Source organism: Vipera berus, assembly GCF_964194415.1.
Source record: "Vipera berus genome assembly, chromosome: 1".
Classification (NCBI taxonomy): Eukaryota; Metazoa; Chordata; class Lepidosauria; order Squamata; family Viperidae; genus Vipera; species Vipera berus.
In genome coordinates this window covers 87763366-87779571 of record NC_138202.1, presented here as the reverse complement: position 1 = coordinate 87779571, position 16206 = coordinate 87763366, and the positions used below count along the sequence as shown (strand labels likewise).

Sequence of the window (16206 nt, the reverse complement as noted above, 5' to 3'; positions counted from 1 at the left end):
TTTCATCCTTCTTCGAATGGACAAGCTGAACACATGGTGAGGACAACAAAGGAGGCACTCAAGTGCATTATCACAGGTGACTGGCATCATAGATTGGCAGATTTTTTGCTCTGTCATCATTCTACACCCTGCACAGCTACAGGTAAAAGTCCTGCTGAACTTCGTTGGGGAAGGCGTTTAATTACTAAACTGAACAGGTTGCATCCAGATAGAGTGGCATTCGAAGCCTGTAGACCAAAACCCCTGAGGGGGCTGCAAATTGGTGATTGGGTTTGGGCCAGAAACTATGGACCAGGGAATTTATGGGTTCCTGGTCAAGTAATGAAGGCATCTGGACCCCTATCTTACAAAGTGGGTTGGAGGGAGGGCGACTGGTCAGAAAACACATCGACCAATTTAGAAAGAGGTTTCCAGAATGGTCACTAAGTGAGGACTGTGGCATAAGTCCCTCCCAAAGTCCTCAAACTGGCACCCATGCCTGCCCACACCAGAACCACCAAGGTTTTCCCTTTTCAGCTAAAGTTGATTCCGAGGAAGAACCAGGAAGCTCAGAAGTGCAACATGGGACCCCTGACCAGGCGAACCAGGCGAATCTCCGCAACCGCTGTGCCTACTTTGCAGAACAGACTGACTCTGGGGTGGGCCAACCTGGTGAGGCCAGCCAGAGCATTTCAATTCTGCTCACCAGAACCCACGACTTAACAATCATCACATTTTTGTATATTTTCTATTTTCCCCCCACTTCATACTAGTTTCACCAGTCTCTGGTCTCTTCATCCAAATTCTTGGAGTCTCCGTCTCTCTCCCCTTTTCTCTCTCTCTTTCCTCAGCTCTGGTTTCTCTCTGAAAGTCTGTGTTCCACTTTTTCAACTCTGGCATGCAGCTATCAGGCACTGGCCTACAGCCACCACACAAAACATCAGCTTCCAGTTGTTTTCCTAGCTAACCTCCAACTGCCAATAGCAACCATCACAGTAGGAGTTGCCCATTACCTCCCCCAAATAATACTGCCAGGGCAGTTTACTCCCTGCAGCAGTAGGCCCAAACATTCAAAAAAAAAATCCTTAAAGATGAACAGCCATCGTGATCCCCAAGGTGCTTTCTTAAAGGGGGGAAAATTCTACTGTTTCTAGAAGCAGCTGAATGCAAACCAGAGTAAGCGCATATGATGAAATACCTGCAGAGTATACAGATAGGGAAGCCAAACACAGTCTCCCCATGCCAGATACCATCCAAAGTGATCGTGAGCAATATCCATTGTAGTTAAATACCATGTTTCATTCCAAAAAAAGTCCAGAACGTACAGACCCTGAAAAATATACACATTATTATTACACTTATTAAAAAAAGCATGTGAATAAATGCTATCTTTGAGAGAGAGAGAGAAGCTCAAATTTATCTAGATATAAAATGCAAGTCATGGTTTTTGGAATTACATTTATATAGGATTAATAATTAAAATTCTAAATTAATGATTCTATCAGCGCTTTCATAGAGCCCTGTAACTGAAGAACATGATACTCCAATGTCCTCTTTATCGCAAAGGTGCTTTTTCCAAAAGGCAACTGGACTTTCTTGGGTTTTTTTCTTTGAAAATGTTTCATTTCTTATCCAAGAAGCTTCTTCAGTTTTAACTGTCTGATGGGAATGGAAGGATTTATATTCTTTCTAGTCATCTAGTCCAGGGATCCCCGACCCCCGGTCCATGGACCAGTACCTGGCCTCAGCATGCCAGAAACCAGTCCACACAAACAAGCAAAGCCCCATCCACCAGATGCAGGCAGCACACAAAACCACACACCCTCTGGTCCACGGAAAAACCTCTCTCCATGGAACTGGTCCCTGGTGCCCAAAAGGTTGGGGACCTCTGATCTAGTCATTAGCACTCTCAGGGTTGGTTGTTAGCTCTCCAAGAGTAGTTGAGGCCACTCGGTGGTTTATCTATATCCTCAGAATCACTTGAATCAGAGGGCAAACAGGTGTGAAATATTTTGGGGACTGCTGAAAGTATTGGGTTGTAGACAGGAGATACATGGAATCATATACCCCCTCCCCCTGATAAGATGGATTTTAACATAGATGGCTACTTTTTTTTTTATTAAAAAGTTTTATCATACATTTTATCTTTAACAAACCCCCCTACCCCTCCCCTATCCCTCCCTCCTTACCCCTCCCCCCCTCCCCCCCCCCGACTTCCCAGAGCTAAGTACAAGGTATAAAAAACAAAAAAAAAGAATCATAAACAACCACATGCTAGCAACCGTAAACTCTAAAATCTATCACTCTCTAGCTCATATAGAATAACTACAAACACTATTAATATAAAATCTTCATTTCAAAAAAAAGGATTTAGGCAATCTAGCATGACCTGGGACGCGCTTAAAAGCTCCAGCCTTGTCCATCTGTACATCCAAAACACCATTCCAATCCCCCATAAAAATAACAGATTTATAATCCAACTGGGTAAGCTTTGTATAAAGTAAACTAAAAAAATCAGCTTGTTGTTGATTAGGAGCATATAATCCAACTAAAAGCGTCTTTTTGCCTTCTAGCAGCAGCTCTATCATAACGTATCTTCCATACTTATCTGCTTCAATTAAGTCTGCTGTTAAAGCACTTTTAACATAAACAACCACTCCATTTTTCTTATTCATTGCAGAAGCAACAAATCACGTACCCAACCTTGAGTTCAGTAAATACTTTTGATCCACAACCCTAATATACGTTTCTTGCAAACATATAACATCTATCTTGAATTGTTTTAAATATTGAAAAACTTTCTGCCTCTTCTGTGGTGAATTTAGTCCATTAACGTTCCAAGTTAAAAATTTAGTTGTCATGCATATCATCCCAAAGCTCTTAAAGCGCTGCTCTGATAGGACTATCTTTTTTAGGCCGTGCTCCTCCCACTGCTTGGCTATAAGTACGTTGTAAAAGTTCCATAGACATCTGCTGATCTTGTTCTTTTATTTTTTATTTTTTAATCGTTTTAAAGCAGCACGCGTCACCCTCTGCTCTCTAAGATCATCCAAAAAAGTTGTAGCTTGATCTCCTCCAGCACCATTCTCCTCTGTCTGTCCATCTTCAGCCTCTTGATGTTCTCCTTCTCCAGATCTCTTTGCAGCTTCCAAAAGTAATAATGGGGTTGCTTTTAAAACGTTATTGTAAAAATCACGCGCCTGCATCACAGTAACCAAACGGTACCTTTTACCTTCATGCATCACCGTCAACCCGACTGGGATCTCCCATCTGAACCTTATATCTCGTTGTTTGAGCTCTTGCACAAGAAATGTAAAATCCTTCCTTCTCCTTAAAATCTTTGGAGGAATTTCTTTTAGAACCAAAACTTCTTGATCAGCAATCACAACTTTAGAATCATAGGCAGCTTGTATAACTTCATCTCTAATTTCCCTCTTTACAAAATAAACCACCACATCTCTAGGCAGCTTTCTCTGTCTAGCAATCCATGAATTCACACGAAACACTTTATCCATGCCTCCCTTTATTTCAGATGCTGGCTGATTCAATACCACTTCCAGAGCCTCAGAAATCAGCTGCTTTAGATCTTCCTTAATATTCTCTTTTAAGCCTCTGATTCTAACAGCAAACTGCATCTGGTAATATTGAGCAAGACTCAATTCTCTGTCCATTTTGTCTCTTAAATCTTCATTCTCCAATACTTTTGCTTCTAATATGGCATTCTTTTGAGTCAAATCTTCCACTTTTTCATCCAGGTCTTCCACACATTCAGCCACTTTATACACTGAAGACAAAATGTCTGCCTTCATCACACTGAACTTCTGTTCCATCCTCTCTTCCATTCTCTCCTCCAATTTCTCCAATTTCTACTCCATCTGTGCAAATTTATCACCCATTGATTCCAGAATTACCTGAGCATGTTTTTCAAGAGCATCTTGTAGATCCTTCGGTGTCAATACATCAGGAGGATGCAACGCCTGCAATGATGATTGTTGCGTCGGAGAAGTTCCAGCACTCCGAAGAGTTTTGGAGGGAGGTTTAGCCGCCATCTTTTACTTCCACTTGTGACGCACTTTCACTTTAAGTTTAAAAAAGTCCATCAAGCTCGAGAGTAAAATATAATAATCCTCTTCATCCTTTCCTCTTGTACCGCTCTGCCTGCTCCTTTTATTCCATAGTCCTTCCTTCAGGCAGGGGTGGTCGCAAACGCCTGGCTCTGCTCCAAAAAATCCGGAGCAGAGACGCTGGCCAGCTGGGAGCGACCCAGGCTACGGGGGAGTTCGATCCTTCAGCCGCCCAAGCTACAAGCTCAGGCGGCCCCGGAGAACTCAACCCCTACCTGGGGCCTCACCCCCTCCTCTTCTCCCGAGGAGGGGGCTTCAAATTCACCCGAACAGCTGATCGACGCTGTTTCGGGTGAAAATTACTCAGCTGAGCCGCGGGCAGCCCGGGAAGGCTGTCTCCGGCGCCGCGCAGCCACCGGAAGCCATAGATGGCTACTTTTACCCCTCTTTCAAACCAATGGTCCTCTCTGTCCAGGATGTGAACTTTGCTGTCTTCAAAAGAGTGACCCTTTTCTTTTAGATGAAGATGGACTGCTGAATCTTGTCCTGATGAGTTTGTTCTCCTGTGTGTTGTCATGCATTCGTGAAGTGGTTTTGTTTTCACAATGCGCAGATCTGCACGTCTTACTGCACTGCACCATGGTGGTGCAGTGCTTAGAATACAGTATTGCAGGTTAATTCTGCTGACTGCCAGCTGCCAGCCATTTGGGAGTTTGATTTTCACCTGCTCAAGATTGATTCATCCTTCCATCCTTTCGAGGTCAGTAAAATGAGGATCCAGATTGTTGAGAGCAATAAGCTGACTCTATAAACGGCTTAGGGATGTAAAGCACTGTAAAGTGATATATAAGTCTAAGTGCTATTGCTACATGCCACGTTGCTCAGTTTGCATCTGGGTGTTTTATCCTTATACTAGATACGCTTAATGTATTCCTGGGTTTAAAGTGTACCTGTATGCTGTGTTGGTTGAAAGTCCTTCTGAATTTTTCAGTTATTCCTGCAACGTATGGAATGACAACGTTACTGTTTGTTGTTCTCTCCCTTGTTTATTATGAAGGAGCTCCTGCTGGATCTTTTTGTGATTTTCATGAAGGCCGAGTTAGGATAGCCACAAGTTCTTCCTTGATATGTTTTTGTTTCTTCTCTTTGGCCTCTTTGGTGATGGGCATACCTTCAGCCCGGTGGTGTAGGGTCCTGATTATTCCCAGTTTGTGGTTCAGTGGGTGGTGAGAATGAAAATGTAAATAAGTGTATAGGTTTTCTGTATACTTCAGTGATGAGGCTTCTGAATTCCTTGATGTGTACTTGCACAATCCAGGAAGGTCAGACTATTTTCCTTAACATCTTCCTGGGTGAACCTATGGTGAAGGCTTCCACTTCCATTTTCTGAGTTTTAATCTTGAATCAAGTGTCATCCACAGTGAGTAGGTAGAATTAGGCATCCAATGCAAGCATCTGATTCCATCTACTCAAGGGTATAGGTATGTAGATAACACTTGAGTCAAGATTAAAACACAGAAAGTAGAATCCTTCACCAAACATATAAACATTGTGGACAGAAACATTAATTTCACACAGGAAGAAGTTAAGGAAAATAGTGTGGCTTTCCTGGATTGTGCAAGTACATATCAAGCCTCAACACTGAAGTACACAGAAAACCTATACAAAGATCACTAATTTCATTTTGATTCTCCCCACCCACTGGACCACAAACTGGGAGTAATCAGGATCTTATACCATCAGGGTGAAGGTATACCTACAAGCAAAGGGGTGGGGGGAAAGGAACAAAAATATAGGAATAATTATATTCAGGAATAACTGAAAAACTCAAGAGGATTTTCAACCAACAATACATAAAAGGTAAAGGTAAAGGTTCCCCCGCACATGCGTGCTAGTCGTTTCTGACTCTAGGGGCCGGTGCTCATCTCCGTTTCAAAGCCAAAGAGCCAGCGCTTGTCCGATGACGTCTCCATGGTCATGTGGCCGGCATGACTCGACGCCAAAGGCACATGGAACGCTGTTACCTTTCCACTGTAGTGGTCTCTATTTTTCTACTTGCATTTTTACGTGCTTTCGAACTGCTAGGTTGGCAGAAGCTAGGATGAGTAACAGGTGCTCTCTTTGTTACGTGGCACTCGGGATTCGACCCGCCAAACTGCCGACCATCTGATCGACAAGCTCAGTGTCCTAACCCACTGAGCCACCACGTACCTTTAACAAAACATACCTGCACACTTTAAACCTAAGAATACATTAAGGCAGAAGTTTGTCTACCCCAAGGACAAAGCACCCAGACACAAACTGAGCAATGTATATGTAGTACAGTGCAGCAAGACATGTGCAGACCGGTACATTGAAAAAACAAAGTAAACTTTTGACAAACATGACACACCCAACACAGGAGAACCAACTCATCAGGACAGGATTCAGCAGTCTATCTGCATCTGAAATTAAAGGGTCAGACTTTTGAAGACAGCAAAGTTCATATTCCAGACAGAGAGGACCACTGGTTTGAAAGAGGGGTCAAAGAGGTCATCTATGTTAAAACTGAACAGCCTTCTTTTATCAGAGGGGGAGGAATACAATGGTACCTGATGCCTGTCTACTACAATACCGTTGTTTCAGCAGTCCCAAAAAGGTTCCACACCGTTGGCACTCTTATTCAAGTGACTCTGAGATATAGATAAACCCCCAAGTGGCCTCAATTACTCTCAGAGACCTACCACCCAACTGAAAGTGCTAATGACCAAATCACTGCAAAGAACATAAATCCTTCCATTGTCCTCACTTAGAACTGAAAAAGCTTCTAGGATGAGAAGCAAAATGTTTTCAATTAAAAACCAAAAAAGGTCAGTTGCCTTTTGGAAAAGTATGATTTTGGGACCTGGATGGTTGAGAATCTCCATAAATATTGTTCTCTTTAATTTTAACTTTTTTTTTGTAAGTTTGTTGTTGTTAGCTGTGAATTTGTGTCCGACCCATTGTGACCCTATGGACAACGTTCCTCCAGGCCTTCCTGTCCTCTACCATCTTCTGGAGTCCATTTAAGCTTACACCTACTGCTTCAGTGACTCCATCCAGCCACCTCATTCTCTGTCGTCCCCTTCTTCTCTTGCCCTCAATCTTTCCCAGCATTAAGCTCTTCTCCAGTGAGTCCTTCCTTCTCATTAAGTGGCCAAAGTATTTGAGTTTTAGCTTCAGGATCCGGCCTTCTAAAGAGCAGTCAGGGTTGATCACCTCTAGGTCTGACCGGTTTGATCGCCTTGCAGTCCATGGGACTCGCAGAAGTCTTCTCCAGCCCATAGTTCAAAGGCCTCAATTCTTTGGCGTTCAGCCTTTTTTATGGTCCAAATTTCACTACCATACATTGCAACTGGGAAGACCATTGCCTTGACTATACGCACTTTTGTTGACAGGGTGATGTCTCTGCTTTTTAGTGTGCTGTCTAGATTTGTCATGGCTTTCTTCCCGAGGAGCAAGCGTCTTTTAATTTTTTGGCTACAGTCCCGATCTGCAGTGATCTTGAAGCCCAGGAAAATAAAATCTGTCACTACCTCCATTTCTTCCCCATCTATTTGCCAGGAATTGAGAGGGCTGGATGCCATGATCTTGGTTTTCTTAATGTTAAATTTCAACCCAACTTTTACACTCTCCATCTTCACCTGCAACGAGGCTCTTTAGTTCTTCTTCACTTTCTGCCATTAGAGTGGTATCATCTGCATATCTTAGGTTGTTGATATTTCTTCCGGCAATCTTAATTCCAACTTTTGTTTCATCTAGCCCTGCCTTTCTCAGGATGTGCTCTGCATATAAGTTAAATAGGCAAGGTGACAGTATACAGCCTTGCCGGACTCCTTTCCCAATTTTGAACCAATCAGTGGTTCCGTGTCCAGTTCTCACTGTTGCTTCTTGGCCCACATATAGGTTTGTCAAGAGACAAATAAGATGGTCTGGTACACCCATCTTGTTAAGAACTTGCCACAGTTTGTTATGGTCCCCACAATCAAAGGCTTTAGCATAGTCAATAAAGGAGAAGTAGATGTTTTTCTGGAACTCCCAAGCATTCTCCATGATCCAGCGTATGTTGGCAATTTGATCTCTAGTTCTTCTGCCTCTTCGAACTCCTGCCTGTACTACTGGTAGTTCTCGATCCACATACTGCTGGAGTCTAGCTTGTAGGATTTTAAGCATAATTTTACTAGCATGAGAAATGAGTGCAATGGTGCGATAGTTTGAACATTCTTTGGCACTGCCTTTCTTTGGAATTGGAATGTAAACTGATCTTTTCCAATCCTGTGGCCACTGTTGAGTTTTCCAAATTTGCTGGCAAATTGAGTGTAGCACTTTTACTGCATCGTCTTTTAAGATTTTGAATAGCTCAGCTGGAATACTGTCACCTCCACTAGCTTTGTTGTTGCTCAGCTTTTCTAAGGCCCACTTCACTTCACATTCTAGGATGTCTGGCTCGAGGTCAGTGACCACCTCATTGTGATTATCAGGGATGTTAAGCTCATTCTTGTATAGTTCTTCTGTGTAATTTTGCCACCTCTTCTTAATCTTTTCTGCCTCTGTTAGGTCCCTGTCATTTTGGTCTTTTATCATGCCCATTTTTGCATTAAACGTTCCCTTCATCTCTCCAATTTTCTTGAAAAGATCTCTGGTCCTCCCTATTCTATTGTTTTCTTCTATTTCTTTGCACTGTTCATTTAAGAAGGCATTCTTATCTCTTCTAGCTATTCTCTGGAATTCTGCATTTAATTGGGCGTATCTTTCTTTTTCTCCCTTGCCTTTCGCTTCCCTCCTTTCCTCAGCTATTTGCAAAGCTTCCTCAGACAGCCATTTTGCTTTCTTGCATTTCTTTTTCTTTGGGATGGTTTTGGTTGCTACCTGTTGTACAATGTTGCGAACCTCTGTCCATAGTTCTTCAGGCACTCTGTCTATCAGATCTAATTCCTTAAATCTATTTGTCACCTCTATTGTATATTCAACAGGTATATGATTTAATTCATACCTGAGTGGCCTAGTGCTTTTCCCTACTTTCTTCAGTTTAAGCCTAAACTTTGCAATGAGAAGCTCATGGTCTGAGCCACAGTCATCTCCTGGTCTTGTTTTTACTGACTGTATAGAGCTTCTCCATCTTTGGCTGCAGAGCACATAGTCAATCTGATTTCTGTGTTGACCATCTGGTGATGTCCATGTGTAGAGCCGTCTCTTGGGTTATTGGAAAAGAGTGTTTGCTATGACCATCGTATTCTCTTGACAAAATTCTATCAGCCTGTGCCCTGCTTCATTTTGTACTCCAAGGCCAAACTTGCCTGTTTTTCTGGTTATCCTTTGGCTTCCTACTTTAGCATTCCAATCCCCCATGATGATAAGGACATCATTTTTTGGTGTTAGTTCTATAAGGTGCTGTAGGGCTTCATAGAACCGGTCAATTTCATCCTCTTCAGCACTGGTGGTTTGGGCATAGACTTGGACTACTGTGATATTGAATGGTTTGACTTGGATTCGAACTGAGATCATTCTGTCATTTTGAGGATTGTATCCCAGTATTGCTTTTCCTACTCTTTTATTGACTATGAAGGCTACTCCATTTCTTCTGAGGGATTCTTGCTCACAGTAGTATACCTGATGGTCATCTGAATTAAATTCACCCATTCCTGTCCATTTTAGTTCGCTGATACCTAAGATGTCAATGTTCAGTCTTATCATCTCTGGTTTGACCACGTCCAGCTTGCCTTGATTCATGGATGTTACATTCCAGGTTCCTATGGAGAAAAAATCTTTACAGCATCGGACTTTCCTTTCACCACCAGACATATCCACAGCTGAGCGTCCTTTCGGCTTTGGCCCAGTCGCTTCATTCTTTCTGGCACTACTAGTACTAGCCCTCTGCTCTTCCCCAGTAGCATATTGGACGCCTTCTGACCTGAGGGGCTCATCTTCCAGCGTCATATCGTTTTGCCTTTTGGTACTGTCCATAGGGTTTTCATGGCAAAGATACTGGAGTGGTTTGCCATTTCCTTCTCCAGTGGATCATGTTTTGTCAGAACTCTCTGCTATGACCTTTCCATCTTGGGTGGCCCTGCACGGCATAGCTTCATTGAATTACGCAAGCCCCTTCGCCACGACAAGGCAGTAATCCATGAAGAGGTATTGTAAGTTAGTGCTTAATTATTACTGCACTGTCAGAGAAACATTCCAATATACCTTCCAATATAATGATTTATATTGAGATTTTCAATGTTTTCATCATGGTATGAGTGGGAAAAATCATTCCAAAAAACACTGATGTTACCTATCTCACTCTGAAATCTTGTGCAAGAATATTGTTTTGTGAACACTTGCATGAGATTTTGCTATTCTCATATGAGAACCTATGAAATTTTGAGGTTGAAATCAACAGCATATTGAGATATTTCACAATTCCAATAATTTTGTGGGCATTATTTTGTGAAGAAGAGCTTGTAAACGGTGGTACTGATATAAGGAAGAAATTTGTGGAACTACAGTCCTCCTGAAAGAGTTAAGAGACTGATTAAATTGCAGACAGATGGAAAAGCGGTGTGCACACACACACACACACACACACAAACTTATAACGTATCACATGAGGAAATTATTTGGGGGAAATTGTTATTGATAGCACTTAACATTAATCCTCGTTAACGTTTACCTGTAGGACATTGAGAAGTAGCATAGAATTAGTGACTTGTCCATACAATTCCTGTTGTTTTGCAGCATAGGATAGATTAATCAAAGTCCATCCTACAATTCCAGGTCGGCCATTAAAAAACAATTTGAAATCAAACCACTTTCCCAAGCGTGGATTAAATTCAATTCCCATCATGAAGTCATAGAGGAAATTGCCAGTGAATTTGCTAAAATAGAATATTAAGAGTATTAAACAAAACATTCTTGTACATCAATCAATTTGAAAACCAAATGAAATTGCAAGAACACTCACAAACAAAAAGGACATCATTACTGATTAAGGTAAAGGTAAAAGTTCCCCGCACATGCGTGCTAGTCGTTCCCGACTCTAGGGGCCCGTGCTCATCTCTGTTTCAAAGCTGAAGAGCCAGCGCTTCTCCGAGGATGTCTCTGTGGTCATGTGTCTGGCATGACTAGACACCAAAGGCACACGGAACGCTGTTACCTTCCCACCGTAGTGGTCCCTATTTTTCTACTTGCATTTTTACATGCTTTCAAACTGTTAGGTTGGCAGAAGCTGGGACAAGTAACAGGCGCTCACTCTGCTATGCAGCACTCGGGATTCTACCCGCTAAATTGCCAACATTCTGATTGACAAGCTCAGCGTCCTAACCCACTGAGCCACCATGTCCCTTCATTACTGATTAGTCTGATGCAAATAATTGACATTAATTACAATGTTATTTATTTTGATTTCAGATATTTATAACCTGTTAAGTGTAATGGGGAGAAGGAATAACTCTTGAGGAACAAGAGGAGACCAATACAATGGTGAGATACAATGCTGAGTCTGGGAAGAAATATGATTTGAGAAAACATCTATGATTTAACTCTCCCTATTTCTCTTCAGGATAAAAGCAGGGAGGGGGTAGAACAGGGGTCTTCAAACCTGGCCCTTTTATGACTTGTGGACTTCAACTCCCAGATTTCCTGGGAGCACGTTGGTTGAGGAATTCTGGGAGTTGAAGTCCACAAGTCATAAATGGGCCAGGTTTGAAGGCCCCTGGGGTAGAATATTCAGACTTGCAAGGTTCTTGTTACTGTAACCTTATAATAAAAGTCATATTAGTCTTCATAACTTCCAGATAAGAGCTGACATTCATTACCAAAAGAATCTTCAACTGACTCCAAAAGGTGGATAATGTCAGTATTGACCTGGCTCCAGGGTAAATGCAAATAGTCTTTGATTTACAAGTCACCATTCAAAGTATGACAAAGCCGCCGGAAAGTACAGATTCAAAGCTCCGTTGGCTGGGCCACCTCCTGGTCACATGACTGCATTTCAGGTGCTTGGTGATGGTGCAGTGGTTAGAATGCACTACTGCAAGCTAACTCACTGCTCACTCCAGGAGTTCGATTCTGAGCGACTCAAGGTTGACTCAGCTTTCCATCCTTCCCAAGTCAGTAAAATGAGGACCCAGATTGTTGGGGGCAATATGCTGACTCTGCAAACTGCTTTGAGAGGGCTGAAAAGCACAGTGAAGCGGTATATAAGCCTAAGTGCTATTACTATTGGTAACCGGCCTGCACGTATGGCTGTTTTACAGCATCCTGCGGTCATATGGCCACAATTTACAGTGTTTTTGCTAAAATCTGGTGTTTACTTCCAGTTTTCAGCAAAAATGCCCCATAGTGAATGTGTTTGCTTAATGAGTGCACTAATAATTTTATGACTGTGGCACTCACTTAATGACCACTGCAAAAAATGTTATAAAATTGGATTGGTCACATGGGTGACCCGCTTTATGACCATTGTGGCTTCTGACTGTTATGGGCAGGTTCCGTGACGATTGTAAGTCGAGAACTACCTATGAAGACTTTACAGAATTTAACAGCTGGACAGGTAGATGCTGAGAAGCACTCCCACAAGTATTGGTCCTAAATTAAGACTATTAATATTTTTGCTGGAACTCTAATAATAAAGTGTAGGTAACCAGAGCTATTCTTTCAGTACCAGTATTATATTGTCTTGGAAGAGTATTCCAAGGGGAACTTCCGGCTTGATGTTGTGGCAGAACAGGCACAGGAAGATGGGGCTCCATCTTCCACATTCAATTTTGCCACATTGGGAACACTGGAAAGGGTCAAAAGTCACCCTATAGAGGTGACAAGCAAGGAGAGGACACCCGTTTGATCGTGGGAGTGCGGTGGCCCTTCCGTTTTATCTGGAGGAAGCCCTCCAAACCAGTGGGGGAAAGACTGGCTACATTTGAGTAGCCAGTCAGGAGCTGCTGACAGCCAAAGGAAATAAGCACCAACGAGCAACGTACTAGCAACGTGGATGAAACTGGTTTTGGTTTTAGTTACCCAAATATAACCAAATTTGAAATTATAAACAATAGAGACATTTTGAATACTGATGGGAAATAAAATTTTGAAAAATGGTGAAAACAGGATACTGATTGAATGTATACATACTAAGTGCAAATGCAATTAAGGTATGTTTTGATTAGGAAAGATATCTTAAACTGACATTATTGATACTATTAGAAAAATGTAACAAAGATGTTGATATTTAATTGTATGCTTATTAATAACAATAAGAATTGTATTTGCCTAGTGTGGAAAACAAGACACTACCGAAAGAAGAGAAGAAACATTAGATGGTGTGATATTGGATTTAGACTGAAGAAGTTAATAAATACCACTGAATTAATAATGAACCCAGACAACACTTGTCCTGTTTATGATGTCATGGTAATCCAAATGGGAGCTTATCAGAGGATGAGGCCAGTCCATTCCTATCCAGAAAGGTTGCAGATTTCAGGATTAGATAGGTACAGGTAGAAAAATGCATTGTGTTGCTGTGGTGACAGAGATAGAGGTGAATCCAGGTATATACTATGGGTGTATACCTGCTCTTTCTAGGGTAGTATAACTCTGCCCAGGGTGGGGAAACTTGCTGTCATGGTTCTGACAGATGAAACTCTTCAAAAGAACTTCAAGGCATTGTTTACCTTAAAGAATCTTTTATTTGAGAAACAAAGTATCAGCACTACATAGTTGAAACCAGAAACTAAATTCCCCTCCCGTGGATACAAAGTAACAAAGTGTAATTCCCTCCTCCAATAAACAGTCATAAATCATATCCCCCAATTAGCTTGAAGCGTGGGCTTTCTCCCCAGCAATCCAGCCCGCCAAAACACTACCCACTCTGGGCCCAATGTCCTTGGGTTCCCACAATTAAGTTATTATTGTTATGGCTAAATGGACTCTCATCCCTATTCCCCCTCCCAGCAGCAACTAATTCTAAAAGCAATAGAGAAAATGGCTGCATTTCCATCTGTTGTCAAAGCAAGAACATCCAATGTTAGCAGCGTTGACATCCAGCCCCCCCTTACAAAAAGCACAAATCCTGTAATGCAAAGAAAATCATAGGTTAAAGGTTGCCTCTAAGTTTGTTATGGCGTTACTTATAGAATCTATTAATGAGTGTCAGCTTTTACAACACTAGATTTCACCCAGGTGGCTTCAGACAATGGATAACCTTTTCATTGCAGTAAGTAATGCAATTTCCCTTTAAAAATTCTAGAATCAAGAATATGCTTTACTTCATAGTGAGTCTGTCCTGCTACTACGAGAGTTCCAGATGCCTTCTTAGCGGGAGGTCTTAAGGTGGAATCCTGAAAAGGTTTCAGTAGGCTACAGTGAAATACAGGGTGAGCTTTCCCTAAGAGTCTGGGAAGTTTTAGTTCTACTGTGACCTGGTTAATAATCTTTACAATGGAGAAGAGTCCTAAGTACTTCAGTCCTAGCTTCTTACTAGGTAACTTAAGCCGTAAATATTTTGTGGACAAACAAACCTTTTCCCCAACTTGGAATGTCCTTTGAGGAGCCTTTTTTAATCTGCCTATTTTTATATGTCTTGAAAGCCTTTTCCAAAGCAGTTTTTGTGGTTTTCCAGACTTCTTCCCACCCCTCAACCATTGATCAAGAGTTTGGGAAGCGGAGGGTTCCTGAGGATATTTGGGTATTGGGCTGAACTCTTTTAAAAGGTATGAAGCTTGTTCTGCTATGAACATAGTTATTGTAAGCCACCTCTGCGAAAGGGAGGAGCTCAGTTCAGTTCATTTGTTGATAATCCACATAGCATCAGAGATATTGTTACACCATTGAGTTTGCAGATTCAGCCACCCCATTGGTAGATGGGTGAAAGGCCAACAATAGTCCTTGAGATGAGCCAATTAGTTTAAGAAAACTCCTCCAAAACTTAGCTGTAAACTGCACCCCCGCTGTCAGAAATTATTTGATTTGGTGCACCATGCAACCTGTGGATGTGTTTCAGGAACATCTTGGTTAGTCACTGAGCAAATGAGAGTCCTTTGCAGGCAATAAAGTGAGCCTGCTTTAAAAACAGATCTATCACAGTCCAGATGACTGTATTTGCCCTACTTTCAAGTAGATCTATAAAATCCATAGCAATTTCTTCCCATGTTTGGGGAGGGTCTGCCACCGGTTGTAATAACCCAGGTGGTTTGCCCGGAATTCTTTTCTTGGTGGCACATACAGCACAAGTCTGAACATAGTTTTCCACATCCCATTTCAATCCAGGCCAACAGAATTGCCGGCGGATGAGGTGTAGCATTTTTAAATATCCAAAGTGCCCAGCCTGTTTTACAGCATGGCCGTGTCAGAGCGCATTAAGGTGGAGGGTCTTGGGCAAGTACAGCTTTCCCCCCTTGTAAGCCAAACCATTCCTGCATGTTAGGGAGGTTTGATTGTCCTTGAACCGTTGGTCGGTGAGGAGCTCTCATTTTATTTTCTTTGCCCGAGGGTCATCGGGGGTTAGGGGCTCTTGAAGGTGAGACTCTGTGTAGTGTAAGTTGAGAAGCAGTTTGTGGAGTGGAGATAATTGCTTCATTAACCTCTTCATGCTGGCTCTTGTACTGGGGCAATCTGGATAAAGCATCAGCTAAGAAGTTTTTTCCTCCCAGTATGTACTTTAGGGTGAAATTAAAATGGTTAAAGTATTGCACCATCGTACTTGTTTTGGGGACAATTTACGGGGAGTTTTCAGTGCTTCCAGGTTTTTGTGATCAGTCCACACCTCGAAAGGCACCTTGCTCCCTTCTAGATAGTGTTGCCAGTTTAATAGAGCCCAACAGATCGTGAAGGTTTCCTTTTCCCACACAGCCCATCTTCTCTCACACTGAGTGAATTTTTTCAAGGTGTAGGCACAGGGTTGTAGGGTTCCACTCTGGTTCTTTTGCAGTAGCACAGCTCCGATAGCCACGTCACTGGCATCAGCTTGAATCACAAAGGGCTTCCCTGGGCAAGGATGCTTTAAGACCAGTTTGACCAGAAATAGCCTTTTTAAATTCTCAAAAGCAGTTTGACAGTTCATAGTCCATGCTAGTGGTTGGCCTGGACACGGTTTTCCTCCCTCTTTGCCTGTTTTCAGTAATTCCGTAAGGGGTAAGACAATTTCAGCAAAGGAGGGGATGAACTG

At 42.2% G+C, this 16206-nt stretch overlaps 2 protein-coding genes across 6 annotated transcripts in view; both read right to left on the bottom strand.

Annotated features, from left to right (window-relative positions):
* Positions 1-16206, bottom strand: part of LOC308659368 (7-dehydrocholesterol reductase-like) — a gene marked incomplete at its 3' end in the record, with an annotated part of 41366 nt that overhangs the window by 3064 nt on the left and 22096 nt on the right. For all 4 annotated transcript variants that reach the window (XM_081312911.1, XM_081312913.1, XM_081312910.1 and 1 more), the window contains 2 exons: positions 10720-10924; positions 1178-1309 (listed from right to left, as the gene is read on the bottom strand). In XM_081312911.1, the coding sequence (XP_081169037.1) occupies positions 1178-1309; positions 10720-10924 (337 nt within the window). The remainder of the gene's footprint in view (positions 1-1177; positions 1310-10719; positions 10925-16206) is intronic.
* The window catches only part of LOC308659369 (7-dehydrocholesterol reductase-like), a 117284-nt gene that overhangs the window by 79020 nt on the left and 22058 nt on the right, over positions 1-16206 (bottom strand). The window lies entirely within an intron of this gene.